The sequence below is a fragment of the Pan troglodytes genome, chromosome 1, assembly GCF_028858775.2.
Source record: "Pan troglodytes isolate AG18354 chromosome 1, NHGRI_mPanTro3-v2.0_pri, whole genome shotgun sequence".
NCBI classification, from domain to species: domain Eukaryota; kingdom Metazoa; phylum Chordata; class Mammalia; order Primates; family Hominidae; genus Pan; species Pan troglodytes.
The window spans coordinates 119,491,671-119,511,250 of record NC_072398.2 but is presented as its reverse complement, the minus strand read 5'-3'; the positions used below and the strand labels follow the sequence as shown (position 1 = coordinate 119,511,250).

The following is a 19,580-nucleotide window of genomic DNA, read 5'->3' as shown; positions in this document are numbered from 1 at the left end:
GTCTTTTCCCCGTTACTTACTAGATAAAATATGAGCTCTTTAACATGACAAATGCCGAGCTATGTAGTATCCCTGGATCTTTTGTATTTAATTCTTCAGTGTGTTTGCTTAAGCTGTTTCCTTTGCTTGGAATGTCCTTCTAAGCATTATAGCTGAAATATTCCTATTCAGTTTTTTGCTTAGCTCTTCATATGAGCTAGTCAAAATTTAAAAAACTGTCCTGGGCCGGGTGCGGTGGCTCACACCTGTAATCCCAGCACTTTGGGAGGCCGAGGCGGGTGGATCATGAGGTCAGGAGATCGAGACCATCCTGGCTAACATGGTGAAACCCCGTCTCTACAAAAAATTAGCCAGGTGTGGTGGCGGGCACCTGTAATCTCAGCTACTCGGGAGGCTGAGGCAGGAAAATGGTGTGAACCCAGGAGGCGGAGTTTGCAGTGAGCCGAGATCGCGCCACTGCACTCCAGCCTGGGCGACAGAGTGAGACTCTGTCTAAAAAAAAAAAAACAAAAAAAACAGCCTGGAGTCTCCTCTGTTCGTCCATCCTTCCCTAGCCCATTAATTTTGTCTTGTACCAGCTTTATTCCCATTGCTTTGTAGTTATTTGTTTCTTTCTCCTTTATAAGCTCCTTGAGGATGGAAAACACATACTTTTCATTTTTGTTTCCTTGACACCTAGTACAGAACTGGTACCTAGAAAATACTTTGCAAATGCCTGATTCAGAATAACGATATTTGCCATTATGTCTGCTTTATAGTGTCCTCACTATGTATGTATATTAGTTCATTTTCATGCTGCTGATAAAGACATACCCAAGACTGGGCAAAAGAAAGAGATTTAATTGGACTTTGAGTTCCACGTGGCTGGGGAAGCGTCACAATCATGACAGAAGGCAAGGAAGAGCAAGTCCCATCTTACGTGAATGGCAGCAGGCAAAGAGAAAATGAGAATCAAGTGAAACAGGTTTCCCCTTATCAAAGATCTTGTGAGACTTATTCACTACCACAAGAACAGTATAGGAGAAACTGCCCCCATGATTTCAATTATCCCCACCTAGCCCTGCCCTTGACACGTGGGGATTATTAAATTTAAGGTGAGGCTGGGTATGGTGGCTCACGCCTGTAATCTCAGCACTTTGGGAGGCTGAGGACGGGCGGATCATGAGGTCAGGAGTTCGAGACCAGGCTGGCCAACATGGTGAAACCCTGTTTCTACTAAAAATACAAAAATTAGCCAGGCATGGTGGTGGGCGCCTGTAATCCCAGCTACTTGAGAGACTGAGGCAGGAGACTCACTTGAACCTGGGAGGCAGAGGTTGCAGTGAGCCGAGATCGTGCCACTCAAGCCTGGGTTATAGAGAGAGACTCTGTCTCAAAAATAAAAAATAAATAAATAAGGTGAGATTTGGGTGGGGACACAGAGCCAAACCATATCAGTATGTAACTGGTATTCTGAGAAATTTCCCAAATAAATAATTCAAAGTGAGATTTGGGTGGGGACACAGAGCCAAACCATATCAGTATGTATCTAGTATTCTGAGAAATTTCTCTCTTTCCTGCATTGAATTAACTTAACTTTTTAAGCTGTGATTTACATGTAATAAAATGTATATATTTTAAATAGTTCAATAAGTTTTAGTAAATAAATATACCTATGCAACTATTACCACAATCAAGATACAGATCATTCTCATCACCCCAAAAAGTATCCTCATGCTCCTTTGTAGCCATTACCCCTGTGCCACCACCACTGGCCCCAAACAGCTTTCTGTCACTGTTTTATCTTTTCTAGATTTTATTTTATCTTCTCTAGATTTTTTTTTTTTAAGAGACCGAGTCTTTCTCTGTTGTGCAGGCTGGAGTGCAGTGGTACAATCTCAACTCACTGTACCCTCCGCTTCCCATGTTCAAGCAATTCTCCTGCCTCAGCCTCCCGAGTAGCCAGGATTACAGGTGCGTGCCACCACACCCAGCTAATTTTTGTATTTTTAGTAGAGACGAGGTTTCACCATATTGGCCAGGCTGGTCTCGAACTCCTGACCTCAGGTGATCCGCCTACCTCGGCCTCCCAAAGTGCTGGGATTACAGACATGAGCCACCGTGCCCGGCCTTTTCTAGATTTTTATAAAAGTAGAATTACAGAATATTACTCATTGTGTCTGTCTTATTTTGCTGAACATGTTTTTGAGATTCATCCATGTTGCAAGTAATTCATTCCTTACATTCATTACTGAGTAGTATTCCGTCAGTTGAATATATCACAATTTATCTACTCACCGCTTGATAGATACTTGGGTTGTCTGTAGATTTTTGGCTATTACAAAGACAGAAGTTGAAGTTAACATTGTTTCTCAGCTTGGCTTGTTGAAAATACTGTCTTCTACACATTGAATTACTTGTGTTGTGTTAATGATCTATTGCTCTGTAACCAATTGACCCAAATTTTATTGGCTTAAAACAACAATAATCATTTTTTTTCTGTCACAGTTTCTGTGGATCAGGGATTTGAGAGTGGCTTGGTTGGAGGGTTCTAGCTCATGATATCTCATGAGGCTGCAGATATTTGTTTTAAGGCTGACTAAAATCAAGATAAGCTTCAAAGGTGGTTCACTAACATAATTGGCAAGTTGGTGCTGGTTCTTGATAGGAGTCCTCAGCTCCTCTTCAGGCGTGCCTCTCTGAAGGGCTGGTGTTCACCTGACATGGTGACTGGCTTCTCTCAGAGCAAATGATCCAAGAGACCACACCACAACCTGCGGTGCCTTTTAGGATCTAGACTTGGAAGTCACATATTTTAGCTTCTGCCGTATCGTATTGGTCACATGACGAATCTTGATTCAGCATGGGAGGGAACTTATTCAAGGATATGTATAATGAGAGGGAACGATACAACGTATGAATACAAGGAGACCAGGATCATTGATTGAGAGCTGTCTTGCAGGATGGGGTGTCACAATATACCTTTATTAAAAATGAATTAATGTGTTGCTGTGTTTCTACTTCTGGACTTAATTTGGTTTCCCTGATTTGTATGTTTGTCGTTATGCTGATATCACACAATATGTATTACTACAGTTTTATAGTCTAGAAATCAGATAATATAAGACTTTGTTCTTTTTTAAAACCATATTAGCTTTTCTGAATTATTTGCATTTTCATATAAGTTTTAAAGTTATCTTGTCAGTTTCTACAAACACTGCTGATTGAGTTTGCATTGAATCTGCAGATCAACATGAAGAGAATGACATCTTACTAATAATATGGGCAAATACTAATATATGGCATAGCTCTCTATTAAGTCTTTAATTTCAGCCATGTTTTATAGTTTTGGTATATAAGTCTTGCACATATTTTGCTAAATGTATCTCTAAGTAGTTTCTTACTGGATGTTTTTGTAAATGGCATTTTTTTTAATTTCAATTTTCAGTTCTTTGCCAGTGTATAGAAATACAGTCACATGTTGCTTCATAATGGGGAGAAATGCCTTGTTAATCAATTTAATCATTGTGTGAACACCATAGAGTGTACTTACACAAATCTGGATGTATAATATAGCATACCACATACCTAGGCTGTATTGTATAGCCTACTGCTTGTAGGCTACAAACCTGTACATCATATTACTGTACAGAATACTGTAGGCAGTTGTAACACAATGGTATTTGTATGTTTAAACATAGAAAAGTTACAGTAAAAATGTTATTATAATCTGTAAGACCACCACCGTATATGTAATAGAGTCTGTTGACTGAAATGTCATTATGCAGCACATGACTGTTCAGGTGGGGTTTTTTTTTTTTGTATCAACTTTTTATCCTGCAACTTCGCTAAATTCACTTGATAGTCTGGTAGCATTTTTGTATATTCCTTAAGATTTCCTACATACAGGATTGTCATCTGTGGATAAAAACAGTTTTACTTCTTCCTTTTGCATATGTACTATACCTAGCTTAGTGCAATGTCAATAGAAGTGGTAAGAGTAGACATATTGATACAATAAAAAGAAAAACCATATACTATCAGTAAATGCAGTAAAAGCATTTTGGGAAAAAAAATCCAACATCTTTTCCTCAGAACCCAGATAAATGAAAGCTCTTAAGAATGTAAAAGTGGGGGTTCCGGGTAAGATGGCCAAATAGGAAAAGCTCCGGTCTGCAGCTCCCAGAGAGACCAACGCAGAAGGCAGGTGATTTCTGCATTTCCAACTGAGGTACCCAGTTCATCTCACTGGGACTGGGTTAGACAGTGGGTGTAGCTCATGGAGGGCTAGCAGAAGCAGGGTGGGGCATCGCCTCATCCGGGAAGTGCAAGGGGTCAGCGAACTCCCTCCCCTAGCCAAGGGAAGCCGTGAGGGACTGTGCCATGAGGAACGGTGCTATTCAGCCCAGATACTACACATTTCCCACAGTTTTTGCAACCCGCAGACCAGGAGATTCCATTGGGTCCCTACACCACCAGGGTCTGGGGTTTCAGGCACAAAACTGGGCGGCTGTTTGAGCAGACACTGAGCTAGCTGTAGGAGGTTTTTCTTTTCTTTTTTTTTTGTACCCAGTGGCACCTGGAACCCCAGCAAGACAGAACTGTTCACTCCCCTGGAAAGGGGGCTGAAGCCAGGGAGCCAAGTGGTTTTGCTCAGCAGGTCCCAACCCCATGGAGTCCAGCAAGCTAAGATCACTGGCTGGAAATTCTCTGCACAGCATTCTGAAGTTGACCTGGGACACTCCAGCTTGGTGGGAGGTGGGGCGTCTGCCATTACTGAGGTTTCAGTAAGCGGTTTTCCCCTCACAATGTAAACAAAGCCTCCGGGAAGGTCAGACTGCAGCATGGCAAAGCCACTGTAGCCAGACTGCCTCTCTAGATTATTCCTCTCTGGGAAGGGCATCTGAAAGAAAGGCAGCAGCCCCAGTCAGGGGCTTTATAGTTAAAACTCCCATCTCCCTGGTACAGAGCACCTGGGGGAATTGGCAGCTGTGCACACAGCTTCAGCAGACTTAAATGTTCCTGCCTGCCAGCTCTGAAGAGAGCAGCAGATCTCCCAGCATAGCACTCAAGCTCTGCTAAGGGACAGACTGCCTCCTTAAGTGGATCCCTGATCCCCGTGCCTCCTGACTGGGAGACACCTCCCAGTGTGTCCAGAGTTGGTTCCTTCCGGTGGGTTCTTGGTCTCGCTGACTTCAAGAATGAAGCCACGGACCTTCGTGGCAAGTGTTAACAGCTCTTAAAGGTGGCACGGACCCAAAGAGTGAGCAGCAGCAAGATTTATTATGAAGAGCGAAAGAACAAAGTGTCCACAGCGTGGAAGGGCACCCAAGCGGGTTGCGACTGCTGGCTGGGGTGGCCAGCTTTTATTCCCTTATTTGTCCCTGCCCATGTCCTGCTGATTGGTCCATTTTACAGAATGCTGGTTGGTGCATTTACAATCCTTTAGCTAGACACAGAGCTCTGATTGGTGCTTTTTTCAGAGTGCTGATTGGTGCATTTATAATCCTTTAGCTAGACATAGAGTGCTGATTGGTGTGTTTTTACAGAGTGCATTTACAATCCTTTAGCTAGACGCAAAAGTTTTCCAAGTCCCCACTCGACCCAGGAAGTCCAGTTGGCTTCACCTCTCACCAGCAGGTTTGACAGACACCTCATACAGGAGAGGTTGAGCTGGCATTTGGCAGGTGCTCCTCTGGGATGAAGCTTCCAGAGGAAGGAGCAGGTAGCAATCTTTGCTGTTCTACAGCCTCTGCTGGTGACACCCAGGTAAACAGGGTCTGGAGTGGACCTCCAGCAAACTCCAGCAGACCTGCAGAAGAGGGGCCAGACTGTTAGAAGGAAAACTAACAAACAGAAAGCAATAACATCAACATCAACAAAAAGGAAGCCCATGCAAAAACCTCATCCAAAGGTCCTCAGCACAAAGACTAAAGGTAGATAAATCCATGAAGATGAGGAAAAACCAGCACAAAAATACTGAAAACTGCTGGATGTGGTGGCTCACGCCTGTAATCCCAGCCCTTTGGGAGGCTGAGGCAGACGGATCGTGAGGTCAGGAGTTTGAGACCAGCCTGGCCAACATGGTGAAACCCCGTCTCTACTAAAAATACAAAAGTTAGCCAGGTGTGGTGCATTTATAATGGTTGGTGCCAGCTACTCAGGAGACTGAGGCAGGAGAATCACTTGAACTCAAGGAGGCGGAGGTTGCAGTGAGCCAAGATTGTGCCATTGCACTCCAGCCTGGACAACAGAGTGAAACTCCATCTCAGGGGAAAAATGCTGAAAATTCCGAAAACCAGCATGCCTCTTCTCCTCCAAAGGATCACAACTCCTCCAGCAAGGGAACAAAATTGGATGGAAAATGAGTTTGATGAATTCACAGAAGTAGGCTTCAGAAGGTGGATAATAACAAACTCTTCCAAGCTAAAGTGCCTGTTCTTACCCAATGCAAGGAAGCTAAGAACCTTGATAAAAGGTTGCAGGAACTGCTAACTAGAATAACCAGTTTAGAGAAGAACATAAATGACCTGATGGAGCTGAAAAACATAGCACGAGAACTTTGTGAAGCATACACAAGTATCAATAGCTGAATTGATCAAGTCGAAGAAAGGATATCAGAGATTGAAGATCAACTTAATGAATTAAAGTGTGAAGACAAGATTAGAGAAAATAGAATGAAAAGGAATGTACAAAGCCCCCAAGAAATGTGGGACTATGTGAAAAGACCAAACCTACGATTGATTGGTATACCTGAAAGTGACGGGGAGAATGGAACCAAGTTGGAAAATGCTCCAGGATATTATCCAGGAGAACTTCCGCAACCTAGCAAGACAGACCAACATTCAAATTCAGGAAATACAGAGAACATCACTAAGATACTCCTCAAGAAGAGCAACCCTAAAACACATAATCGTCAGATTCACCAAGGTTGAAACAAAGGAAAAAACGTTAAGGCCAGCCAGAGAGAAAGATCACGTTACCCACAAAGGGAAGCCTATCAGAATAACAGTGGATCTCTCAGCAGAAACCCTACAAGCCAGAAGAGAGTGGGGGCCAGTATTCAGCATTCTTAAAACATAATTTTCAACCCAGAATTTCATATCCAGCCAAACTTAAGCTTCATAAGCGAGGGAGAAATAAAATCCTTTACAGACAAGCAAATGCTGAGGGATTTTGTCACCACCAGGCCTGCCTTACAAGAGGCCCTGAAGGAAGCACTAAATATGGAAAGGAAAAACCGGTACCAGCCACTGCAAAAACCATACCAAAATATGAAGACCAATGACGCTATGAAGAAACTGCATCAACTAATGTGCAAAATAACCAGATCAAATTCACACATAACAATATTAACCTTAAGTGTAAATTGGCGAAATGCCCCAATTAAAAAACACAGACTGGCAAATTGGATAAAGAGTCAAGACCCATCAGTGTGCTGTATTCAGGAGACCCATCTCACGTGCAAAGACACACATAGGCCCAAAATAAAGGGATGGAGGAATATTTACCAAGCAAATGGAAAGCCAAAAAAAAAAAAAAAAAAAGCGGGGGTTGCAATCCTAGTCTCTGATAAAACAGACTTTAAACCAACAAAGATTAAAAAAAGACAGTGGCATTACATAATGATAAAGGGATCAATGCAGTGAGAGCTAACTATCCTAAATATATATGGACCCAATACAGGAGTACCCAGATTCATAAAGCAAGTTCTTAGAGACCTGCAAAGAGACTTAGACTTCCACACAATAATAGTGGGAGACTTTAACACACCACTGTCAATATTAGATCAACGAGACAGAAAATTAGCAAGGATATTCTGAACTTGAACCCAGCTCTGGACCAAGCGGACCTAATAGACATCTGCAGAACCGTCCACCCCAAATCAACAGAATATACATTCTTCTCAGCACCACATAACACTTATTCTAAAATTGACCACATAATTGGAAGTAAAATACTCCTCAGCATATGTAAAGGAATGGAAATCATAAGTCTCTCAGACCACAGTGCAATCAAATTAGAACTCAGGATTAAGAAACTCACTCAAAACTGCACAACTACATGGAAACTGAACAACCTGCTCCTGAATGACTACTGGGTAAATAACAAAATTAAGGCAGAAATAAATAAGTTCTTTGAAATCAATGAGAACAAAGACACAACGTACCAGAATCTCTGGGACACAGCTAAAGCAGTTTTTTGAGGGAAATTTATAGCACTACATGCCCAGAGGAGAAAGCAGGAAAGATCTAATATCAACACCCTAGCATCACAATTAAAAGAACTAGAGAAGCAAGAGCAAACAAATTCAAAAGCTAGCAGAAGACAAGAAATAACTAAGATCAGAGCAGAACTGAAGGAGATAGAGACACAAAAAAACCTTCAAAAAATCAATGAATCCAGGAGCTGGTTTTTTGAAAAGATTAACAAAATAGACCACTAGCCAGACTAAAAAAGAAGGAAAGAGAAGAATCAAATAGATGCAATAAAAAGTGATAAAGGGGATATCACCACTGATCCCACAGTAATACAAACTACCACCAGAGAATATAAACACCTCTATGCAAATAAACTAGAAAAGCTAGAAGAAATGGATAAATTCCTGGATACATATACCCTCCCAAGACTAAACCACAAAGAAGTCGACTCCTTGAATAGACCAATAACAAGTTCTGAAATTGAGGCAGTAAATAATAGCCTACCAACCAAAAAAAGTCCAGGACCAGACAGATTCACAGCGGAATTCTACCAGAGGTACAAAGAGGAGCTGGTACCATTCCTTCTGAAACTATTCCAAACAACAGAAGAAGAGCGACTGCTCCCTAACTCATTTTATGAGGCCAGCGTCATCCTGATACCCAAACCTGGCAGAGACACAACAAAAAAGGAAAATTTCAGGCCAATATCCCTGATGACCATCGATGCAAAAATCCTCAATAAAATACTGGCAAACTGAATCCAGCAGCGCATCAAAAACCTTATCCACCGCGATCAAGTTGGCTTTATCCCTGGGGTGCAAAGCTGGTTCAACATATGCAAATCAATAAATATAATCCATCATATAAACAGAACCAATGACAAAAAACACAAGATTATCTCAATAGATGTGGAAAAGGCCTTTGATAAAATCCAACACCCCTTCATGCTAAAAACTCTCAGTAAACTAGGTACTGATGGAACATATCCCAAAATAATAAGAGCTATTTATGACACACCCACAGCCAGTATCATACTGAATGGACAAAAGCTGGAAGCATTCCCTTTGAAAATTGGCACAAGACAAGGTGCCCTCTCACCACATAGTATTGGAAGTTCTGGCCAAGGCAGTCAGGCAAGAGAAAGAAATAAAGGGTATTCAAACAGGAAGAGAGGAAGTCAAATTGTCTCTGCAGATGACATAATTATATATTTAGAAAACCCCATCGTCTCAGCCCAAAAACTCCTTAAGCTGATAAGCAACTTCAGCGAAGTCTCAGGATACAAAATCAATGTGCAAAAATCACAAACATTCCTATACACCAATAATAGCCAAATCATGAGTGAACTCCCATTCACAATTGCTACCAAGAGAATAAAATACCTAGTAATGCAACTTACAAGGGATGTGAAGGACCTCTTCAAGGAGAACTACAAACCGCTGCACAAGGAAATAAGAGAGGACACAAACAAATGGAAAAACATTCCATGCTCATGGATAGGAAGAATCAATATCGTGAAAATGGTCATACTGCCCAAGGTAATTTATAGATTCAGTGCTCTCCCCATCAAGCTACCATTGAGTTTCTTCACAGAATTAGAAAAAAAACTACTTCAAATTTCATATGGAACCAAAAAACAGCCCATATAGCCAAGATGGTGCTAAGCAAAAAGAACAAAGCTGGAGGTATCACACTACCGGACTTCAAACTATACTATAAGGCTACAGCAACCAAAACAGCATGGTACTGGTACCAAAACAGATACATAGACCAATGGAACAGAACAGAGGCCTCAGAAATAACACCACATATCTACAACCATCTGATCTTTGATGAACCTAACAAAAACAAGCAGTGGGGAAAGGATTCCTTATTTAATAAATGGTGTTGGGAAAACTGGTTCAGGAAACTGAAACTGGACTCATTCCTTACACCTCATATAAAAATTAAGTCAAGATGGATTAAAGACTTAAACATAAGCCCTAAAACCATAAAAACCCGAGAAGAAAACCTAGGCGATACCATTCAGGACATAGGCATGGGCAAAGTCTTCATGGCTAAAACACCAAAAGCAATGGCAACGAAAGCCAAAATGCCACAAATGGGATCTAATTAAACCAAAGAGCTTCTGCACAGCAAAAGAAACTATCAGCAAAGCGAACAGGCAACCTACAGAATGGGAGAAAATTTTTGCAATCTATCCATCTGACAAAGGGCTAATATCCAGAATCTACAAGGAACTTAAACAAATTTACAAAAAAAAAACAACCTCATCAAAAAATGGGCGAAAGACATGAACAGACACTTCTCAAAAGAAGACATTTATGCAGCCAACAAACATATGAAAAAAAGCTGATCATCACTGGTCGTTAGAGAAATGCAAATCAAAACCACAATGAGATACCATCTCACACCAGTTAGAATAGCGATCATTAAAAAGTCAGGAAACAACATATGTTGGAGAGGATATGGAGAAACAGGAATGCTTTTACACTGTTGGTAGGAGTGTAAATTAGTTCAACCTTTGTGGAACACAGTGTGGTGATTCCTCAAGGATCTAGAACCAGAAATACCATTTAACCCAGCAATCCCATTACTGGGTATATACCCAAAGGATTATAAATCATTCTACTATAAAGACACATGCACACATATGTTTATTGCAGCACTATTCACAATAGCAGAGACTTGGAACCAACCCCAAATGCCCATCAATGATAGACTGGATAAAGAAAATGTGGCATATATACACATGGAATACTATGCAGCCATGAAAGAGAATGAGTTCATGTCCTTTGCAGGGACATGGATGAAGTTGGAAACCATCATTCTCAGCAAACTAACACAGGAACAGAAAACCAAACACCACATGTTCTCACTCATAAGTGGGAGTTGAATAGTGAGAACACATGGACATAGGGAGGAGAAGGTCACACGCCAGGGCCTGTCGGGGGGTGGGGGGCAAGGGGAGGGATAGCATTAGGAGAAATACCTAATGTAGATGACAGGTTGATGGGTGCAGCAAACCACCATGGCACATGTATACCAATGTAACAAACCTGCACGTTCTGCACATGTATTCCAGAATTTAAAGTATAATAAAGTGATTATTGATACTGTTGAAAAAAAAAGAATGTAAAAGTGTTGGCTAGGCACGGTGGTTCACACCTATAATTCCAGCACTTTGGGAGGCCGAGGCGTCTTGAGCCTTACTTAATGGCCTCTTTCATTATGTTGCCCAGGCTAGTCTCAAACTCCTGGGCACAAGTGATTCTCACTTTTGGGAATTTGAATCGTTTGAGACTAGCCTGCGCAACATAATGAGACCCCATCTCTGCAAAAGAGAAAAAAAAAGAAAAAGAAAAAGAAAATTACCCAGTTGTGGTGGTGCATGTCTGTAGTCCCAGCTACTCAGGAGGCTGAGGTGGAAGGATGACTTGAGCAAGGGAGGTGGAGACTGCAGTGAGTTGTGATTGTGCCACTGCACTCCAGCCTGAGCAACAGAGTGAGACCCTATCTCAAAAAAAAAAAAAAAAAAAAAAAAAAGTTAGTTTATAAAGAAGACCTGGAACCAAAAAGTTTGAGAACTGGACTAAAGTAACCTAAAATGGTAACTGTTTAAAGTAGGTAGGGATTCTTAATCCAGGGTTCCCAATACTCTTATAGAAAGAAAAAATATTTTTATATCTATATATCTTTTTTTTTCACTAACCTCTGAATGAAATTCAGTGTTTCTATTTTGAATGCAGGCAACAAAACACAGCAGTAATATTAGCAGCAACTGTGACTTTGTTACCAATAGATGTTTTTTCCTATATCCATATTTAAAGATTGTTTCTTGAAGCAACATATAGTTAGGTCTTGCTTTTTTATATTGCCTTTGAATTGGAATGTTTAGACAATTTGCATTTAAGGTAATGATGTGATTTCCTTTCAATTCTACCATCTTGCCTTTTGCCTTGTATTTGTCCCATTTTTTTTCTTTGCTATTTTTTGCTTATTTGTTTGCATTTTTCATACTTTCTTTTTGATTGAGTTGAATTTTTTTTTTTTTTTTGACATGGAGTCTCGCTCTGTTGCCCAGGGTGGAGTGCAGTGGCATAATCTTGGCTCACTGCAACCTCTGTCTCCTGGGTTTAAGCAATTCTCCTGCCTCAGCCTCCCAAGTAGCTGGGATTACAGGCGCCTGCCACCATGCCCAGCTAATTTTTATATTTTTAGTAGAGATGGGATTTTGCCATGTTGGCCATGCTGGTCTCCGACTCCTGACCTCAGGTGATCCACCCACCTCAGCCTCACAAAGTGCTGGGATTATAGGCGTGAGCCACCACACCTAGCCTGAGTTGAATTTTGTTTGTTTTTTAGTGGTTGCTCTGGGACTTACAATATACTTCTTTAACATATGAGAATTTACTTTCAAAACATACTATATTACTTCATATATAATCTAAGGACCTTAAGTATTCTATTTCTCTCTCTTCTACTATTGTAATATATTTTACTTCTACATGTAAACCCTGTGATTGTTACCATTTTTGATTTAAGTGGTGAAATTACTTTTGTGGCTGGGTGTGCTGGCTCATGCCTGTAATCCCAGCACTTTGGGAGGCCAAGGTGGGAGGAGCCTTTGAGCCCAGGAGTTTGAGACCAGCCTAGGTAACATAGTGAGACTCTGTGTCTACAAAAAAATTAGAAACATTAGCCAAGTGTGGTGGTGCACTCCTGTAGTGCCAGCTGCTCAGGAGGCTGAGGTGGGAGGATTGCCTGAGCCTAGGAGCTTGGGATCTTGGGTGAGCTATGATCACACCGCTGTATTCCTTGTACTCCAGCCTGGGCAACAGAGTGAGACCCTGTCTCAAAAAAAAAAAAAAAAAAAAAAAAAGACTTATTCATGATTTAAATGTATGCTGGCGAACTTTTTGCCTCCAGCTTTTTTTTTTTTTTCCTGCCCCCACCAGGAGGATAAGGTCTGGGAAAAATCTTTTACTTTCATTTCTTCAACATATATTCATTGTATTTATCATTGTAGGTTGACCAGTTTTTTCTTTGTTTTATAGATGTTCTATTTTCTTGTCTTGCATAGCTTCACAAGAAGTCTCTCTGTGTGTGTGTGTGTGTGTGTGTGTGTGTGTGTGTGTGTGTGTGTGTGTGTATGTGTATATATTTTTTTTTCTTTCTTTTTTTTTTTTTTTTTTGAGACGGAGTCTTGCTCTGTTGCCCAGGCTGCAGTGCTGTGGTGCAATCTCGGCTCACTGTAACCACTGCCTCCCAGGTTCAAGCGATTCTCTTGCTTCCGCCTCCCAAGTAGCTGAGACGACAGGCTCACACCACCACGCCCAGCTAATTTTTTGTACTTTAGTAGAGAGGGGGTTTCGCCGTGTTGCCCAGGCTGGTCGCGAACTCCTGAGCTCAGGCAATTTGCCCACCTTGGCCTCCCAAAGTGCTGGGATTACAGACGTGAGCCACCGTGCCTGGCCAAAGTCTGTATATTTTAACTTTGTTTCTATCTAAATTTTTTCCCTCTGGCTTCTTGTAAGATTTTCTGGTTTTGACAGCTTTTCAGGAATTTGATTATTGTGCCTCGTTGTGGTTTTCTTTGTGTTTATACTCCTTCAGGAGGGGGGCTCATTGAGTTACTTGGATGTGTAGATGGGTCTTTGTTTTTGTTTTTGTTTTTTGTTTTTTGTTTTTGTTTTTGAGACAGGGTCTCACTCTATCGCCCAGGCTGGAGTGCAGTGGGACAATCACAGATCACTGCAACCTCTGCCTTCCGAGCTCAAGGGGTTCTCCTACCTCAGCCTCCCAAGTAGCTGGGACCATAGGCACATGCCACCATGCTCAGCTAATTTTTTGTATTTTTGGTAGAGATGAAGTTTCACCATATTATCCAGGCTGGTCTCTTAATTCCTGGCCTCAAGTGATCTGCCCATCTTGGCCTCCCAAAGTGCTGGAATTACAGGCATAAGCTACTGCACCTGGCCAGATATATCAGTTTTATCAAATTTCGAAAATGTCATTATTTCTTCAAATGCACTGCTCCCCATTCCAGTTACATATATATTATACTGCTTGATAGCTTGGTATTGTCCTGTAGTTCTAGTCTTTTTTTTTTCTTTTTCTTTTCTTTCTTATTACACCCCTAACCCTTCTACCCTTGCTTCTTTCTTCCCTCTCTCCTGTCTCCCTTTCCCCTTCTCTTCTTTCCTCTTATTCTCATCACATTTTAACTTTGTTTAAATTTGTGTATTTTCTGTTGCTGTGTCTTCAGATCCCCCGAACTTTCCTTCTGCAGTATTTAATATATTGTTAATACCCTCCAGTGATATTTCTATTTCACATACTGTTTTTGAATACTGTAAGTTCTTTTTGGTTCTTATTATTATGTGTGCCATTTTCTTCCTCATTTTTTTCTTTAAATTTTTGAGCGTATTTATAATAGCCGTTTTAGAGTCCTCATTGGCTAATTTCATCATCTCGTTTCTGGGATGGTTTCAGCTGATTTATTTCACTCTGGTTTCAGGTCACTTTGTTTTTTTTTTTTTTTTGAGACGCAGTCTCGCTCTGTCGCCCAGGCTGGAGTGCAGTGGCGCCATCTCAGCTCACTGCAAGCTCCGTCTCCTGGGTTCACACCGTTCTCCTGCCTCAGCCTCCCAAGTAGCTGGGACCACAGGCACCTGCCACCACGCCTGGCTAATTTTTTGTACATTTAGTAGAGATGGGGTTTCACCATGGTAGCCAGGATGGTCTCGATCTCCTGACCTCGTGATCCACCCGCCTCGACCTCCCAAAGTGCTGGGATTACAGGCGTGAGCCACTGCACCCGGCCTCAGGTCACATTTTCTTTCTTCACATTTCTATTAATTTTTTATTGGATGCTGGACATTGTTAATTTTATATGGTTGAGTGGTGGAATTTTTTTTTTCTGCTTCTTTTAAAGAATTTTGGACTTTGTTCAGACAAGTGGTTGAGTTACACGTGGATCGACTCCATCCTTTTGAGCCTTGTTTTAAGCTTCGTTAGGAAGCATCTAGAATATCATTTACTCTAGAGCTTATTTAGCTTTGCTACTAAGATAAGAGTCTTCTGAGGTTTCTAGTGAATTCCTAGTTTTTCAACAAGGAAGACTTCTAGTCAGAACCATATGACTCTGGGAATTGTTCCACCTGTAAATCTCTATTTATTCTTTGCCTTACCTTTTGAAGTTAGTCTGTGTGCTGGGCTTGGCCACAGACTCAAGTGAATCCTTCTGCAGATTTCTGGAATTTTATATGCTTAGCTTCCACTTCTCTGGCCCACTTCCAAGCTCTGCTTGAGTTCTTTCTCCCTTCACCACAGACTGAAAAATGCCTCTAGGCAGAAAGCCAGGGCAGTGTTAGGTCTCACTTCATTTCTTTTGCATCTCAGAAATCACAGTCCTACGCTGCTTATTATCCAATATCTAAAAAGAGTTTTATATTTTTTTGTTCACTGTTCTGGCTGTTATTGTGGGTTGAAAAGTCTGTTTCTAGTTATTCCACCGCGGCCACTGAAAATTATTTCCTGTTTTTATACCTTTTAAGATAATCATGGAGATAAAAAATAAAGTTTACGTTCCTTTTATTTTCTCTGGCTATTTTGGGCCTTATGGCGTATATTGCTAATAACTGCCTATAGTGTTTAGCAATTTCATCTGATCTCCTGTTCACATCTTTAATTATTTTCAAGATGACATTTTAAATGGTTCAGCTATAATACAATAATGAACAAAATAGTATAGAATTACTGTAGATATTTTAAGCAAATAAAATAGCATGTACATTATATTAAAGCTCATGAGTGAATGTTTTTAAACAGTACATAAGTTGTTTAAATGATAGCTTTGCAAAGAATTGGGTTTATCATTGTAGTCATAAGATTATCAACTGTTGGATTTAATCATCTTGTTTTCTAATCAAAGATTTTTAGAAGTAATATGAACATAATTGATGCCTAGTCAAAGATGATCTTCGGTGAATTAAAATATCTGAAAGTAATCCTATAAACTTATGTTAAAATCTGTATGGATTTTGCCATGTAGCTTCTGTTGTCCCTTTGATAGTCTTACAAGGAAAAAAACAAAACAAACTCCTATGTTTGATGCAGTAGTGTACATTATTAGACTGTTAGCATGTTTCTTAATCTTTGATTTTTTTGTTTGTTTGTTTTTCAGATCGTCAGTATTTAAACAGATCACATCATGCGTGAGTACAAGCTAGTGGTCCTTGGTTCAGGAGGCGTTGGGAAGTCTGCTCTGGTAAGTTAGCCACCTAACTGTAACTGATTAATATAATACAAGAAGAATTTTGACATTTCCTTGCTTTCAGACTTCTAGATGCCAAAGAGAAAAGGTGGCATTATTATATATCTGATATCTGTCCCACAAAGGACAGGAAATCATTTAATAACCACAGATGTATATAGTTTTATAACATTGGCTCATTTATTCTTATATTTACCAAATATTTATTGGCTATCTTATATGTCAAGCACCAGTGTTGATGATGCAGAGAGGAGTAAGATTGTTCTCTTTTTAAGGAATTTACATTGTATTGGGGGAAACTGATTATTACAGATTCTAGTGGGATAATTCCTCACCTGCTTCCACCCTAGACTTAGATCGAATGAAGGTCATTTTTTGTGTTCATGCTGTTTTTATTTAGTACATAGTTATTGAGTTTCTACAGTGTCAGATTCTAGGGTCACAACAGTGAATGAAAACAGTCATAGTTTCTTATGGAGCTTGCATTATAGTGGAGGAGATGTAATAAATACACAAAGAACTACTTGGTTATACTTGTGAGCGAGATACTCTGAAAGAAAAATACAGATTAATTTAGAAGAAAGGCAGAATGGATGTGGGAGACAAATTGGGAGTTAATACTGTATACCAGATAATTGTTTATGGAAGCTTGGATTAGGACCATGGCAGTTAAGCAAAGAGAAGTAAATGTTTGAGGATCGAGTAAGTGGTAGAACTGACATAACTTGGTGCTAGATTGATATGGGGACTAGGAGAGAAGGAGCTGTCAAGGATGGCTCCCAAGTTTCTAGTTTGAGCTACTAATTTTATGGATGGATTAAAAGAAGAAGGGAAACAGTGGAGAAGGAGCAGAGTCCAAATCAAAGAGTCATGTCAAATTTTATGTTTGTGACATGTTGAAGTAATAAAAAAGAGAGGCCGGTGATATGATTTTGGGTGCCATCAATATGGTGATGATATTTAATTTCATGAGAGTTACATTGCTGTTAGGCATGTAAGTCAGTACCTCTGTCAAGAATGTTTGAGAATATCTGTCATTTTTAATGGCATATAACTTTCAATTCAGCGATTCCCTCTCTAAAAATGTAGCCCACATATAAGTTCACATGTGCAAAATGGTGTGGTCAGGGAACATCGCAACATTCTTTACAGTGACCAGAGTCTGGAAACAACCTAAATGTATTCCATTAAGGGGCTAGTTAAGTAAATTTTAATACATTTTCAGAGTAGAATACAGCCATTAGAATGCAATAGCTCTATATATACCGATATGTAATGATATCCAAGATATATTATTAGAGAGGAAAAAGGTACTAAACAGTGTAGACTATAATTTGTGTTTTATATTTTAAAAAATGTAGGCTGAGGGTAGATACCTGTAAAATCATAGAGTATCTCTGCAAGGTTAAATAAGCTATGAATAACATCAGTTACTTTCTTGGGAGTAGGATTGGATAGCTGGGAACAAGGGTGGTAGATAAGCTTAGTTATCACTGCATAGCCTTTTGTGCCTTTTTGAATTTAGTCCTATGTCCATGAATTACCTTTTCAAAAATAATTTTGGAAAAAGTCCATAGGAGTGAAAGAGGTCTAGGGAGATACTAGAGAAAGAAGAGCAGAGCCCAGGACTGAGCTCTGAGTACCTCTCAACCTTTAGAAAGTAGATAGGATTGGAGGATCTAGCATAGAAGAAGGTGTCTTTACTTGATTCCTCAAAAGTCAAGTAAAAAAGAGGAAAGAGATGATCAGAGAGCATAGAGGCAGTTGGACATGATAAAGGAAGCAGCTTTAGTCAGGTCATGTTGCCATAACCATAATGGGGTGGGTTGAAGATTAAATGAGAGCTGAGGAAATGGAATATAGACATTTGAAGAAGCTTGATTATGAGAGGGGACAGAGAATGGGGGCAGAAGCTGGAGAGATATTGGGGTTAAGGGAGGTTTTTGTTTTTGTTTTAGAATTGGAGATAGTAAAGCATATTTGTATGCTGGGGGCAATTCCTCTCCACTGGAGAGGAAAATAAGGATACAGGAGAGGGAAAGAGGAGATGATCCAGTACAAAAACCTGAGGAATAAAATTATAATCTATGTGAATGAATGAATGAGATGTCCCTGAAAATTAAGACAGAGGATAAGATTCAGAGGAGTAGTCAAACATTACTTTTAGTAAGAAAGAAATGAGAAACGTTGGATTGTTTTGCATTTTTGCAAGTCTTATTAATGTCTGGCTTATAGAAGGCACATAGGCTCTTATGCCTGCTTCTGTATCCAGTCTCTTTCAATAGCACATGTTCTATACCCTTTGGAAGATTCCACTGTAAACTTATGAGAGAAGAAGAAGAGTACCTCTTAGAATACATCTTAGTATTGTTAGGAAGATAGTTTGACCTTAGGGAGCCTCTGCCTTGGACCATATTTTGAGACTCTCTGCTCTAGCCTAAAGCATATTAGGAAGCTGTATTAGACTGCCTTTTTTTTTTTTTTTTTTAAATCTTGAATCAGCATCTTCCCCTGGAGTGCAGTGGCGTGATCATGGCTCACTGCATCTTCAACCTCCTACGCTTAAGCAATCCTCCCACCTTAGCTACCCAAGTAGCTGGGACTACAGGTGCATGCTATGTTGCCTGGGCTGGCCTTGAACTCCTGAACTCAAGAGATCCTCCCGCCTCAGCCTCCCAGGCTAGTCACTTTTAATTTATAACCACATTCAAATTTCACATTTGTCCCAGAAATAGTTATTCTTCCTATTTGCCAGCTGAGATTCAAACATACATCTTCCTGATTCCAAAGCCTTACTTTTTCTATTGGAAAATATTGCCCATTCATCTTTTTCAGATATTATCGACTTTTAAAGGCATCCCAAAGCACATACTAGAAAATACGTATTTATCATTCAGTAAGTGAAAAAAGTACAGAAGACGGTTTTAAGATATTTCCTAGGTAACTTTAAAACAGGGTCTGGTACATTATTGCCTAAAAAGCAAGGGTAAGAATGTGGACTGAGGTCATCTACACTTAAATTACTCAGAGGAATATTTGATATACTATTTTAGCTTGAGCTAAAGAGATTAACTCAAATATAGTAAACAAACTTCTTTCTCCTACTAAGCTTCTATTATTCA

General features: G+C 40.1%; 1 protein-coding gene across 5 annotated transcripts in view; it reads left to right on the top strand.

Annotated features, from left to right (window-relative positions):
- The window catches only part of RAP1A (RAP1A, member of RAS oncogene family), a 94,245-nt gene that overhangs the window by 55,343 nt on the left and 19,322 nt on the right, over positions 1–19,580 (top strand). For all 5 annotated transcript variants that reach the window (XM_054685654.2, XM_016925690.4, XM_063815920.1 and 2 more), the window contains one exon: positions 16,369–16,452. In XM_054685654.2, the coding sequence (XP_054541629.1) occupies positions 16,396–16,452 (57 nt within the window). In that variant the 5' untranslated portion in view covers positions 16,369–16,395. The remainder of the gene's footprint in view (positions 1–16,368; positions 16,453–19,580) is intronic.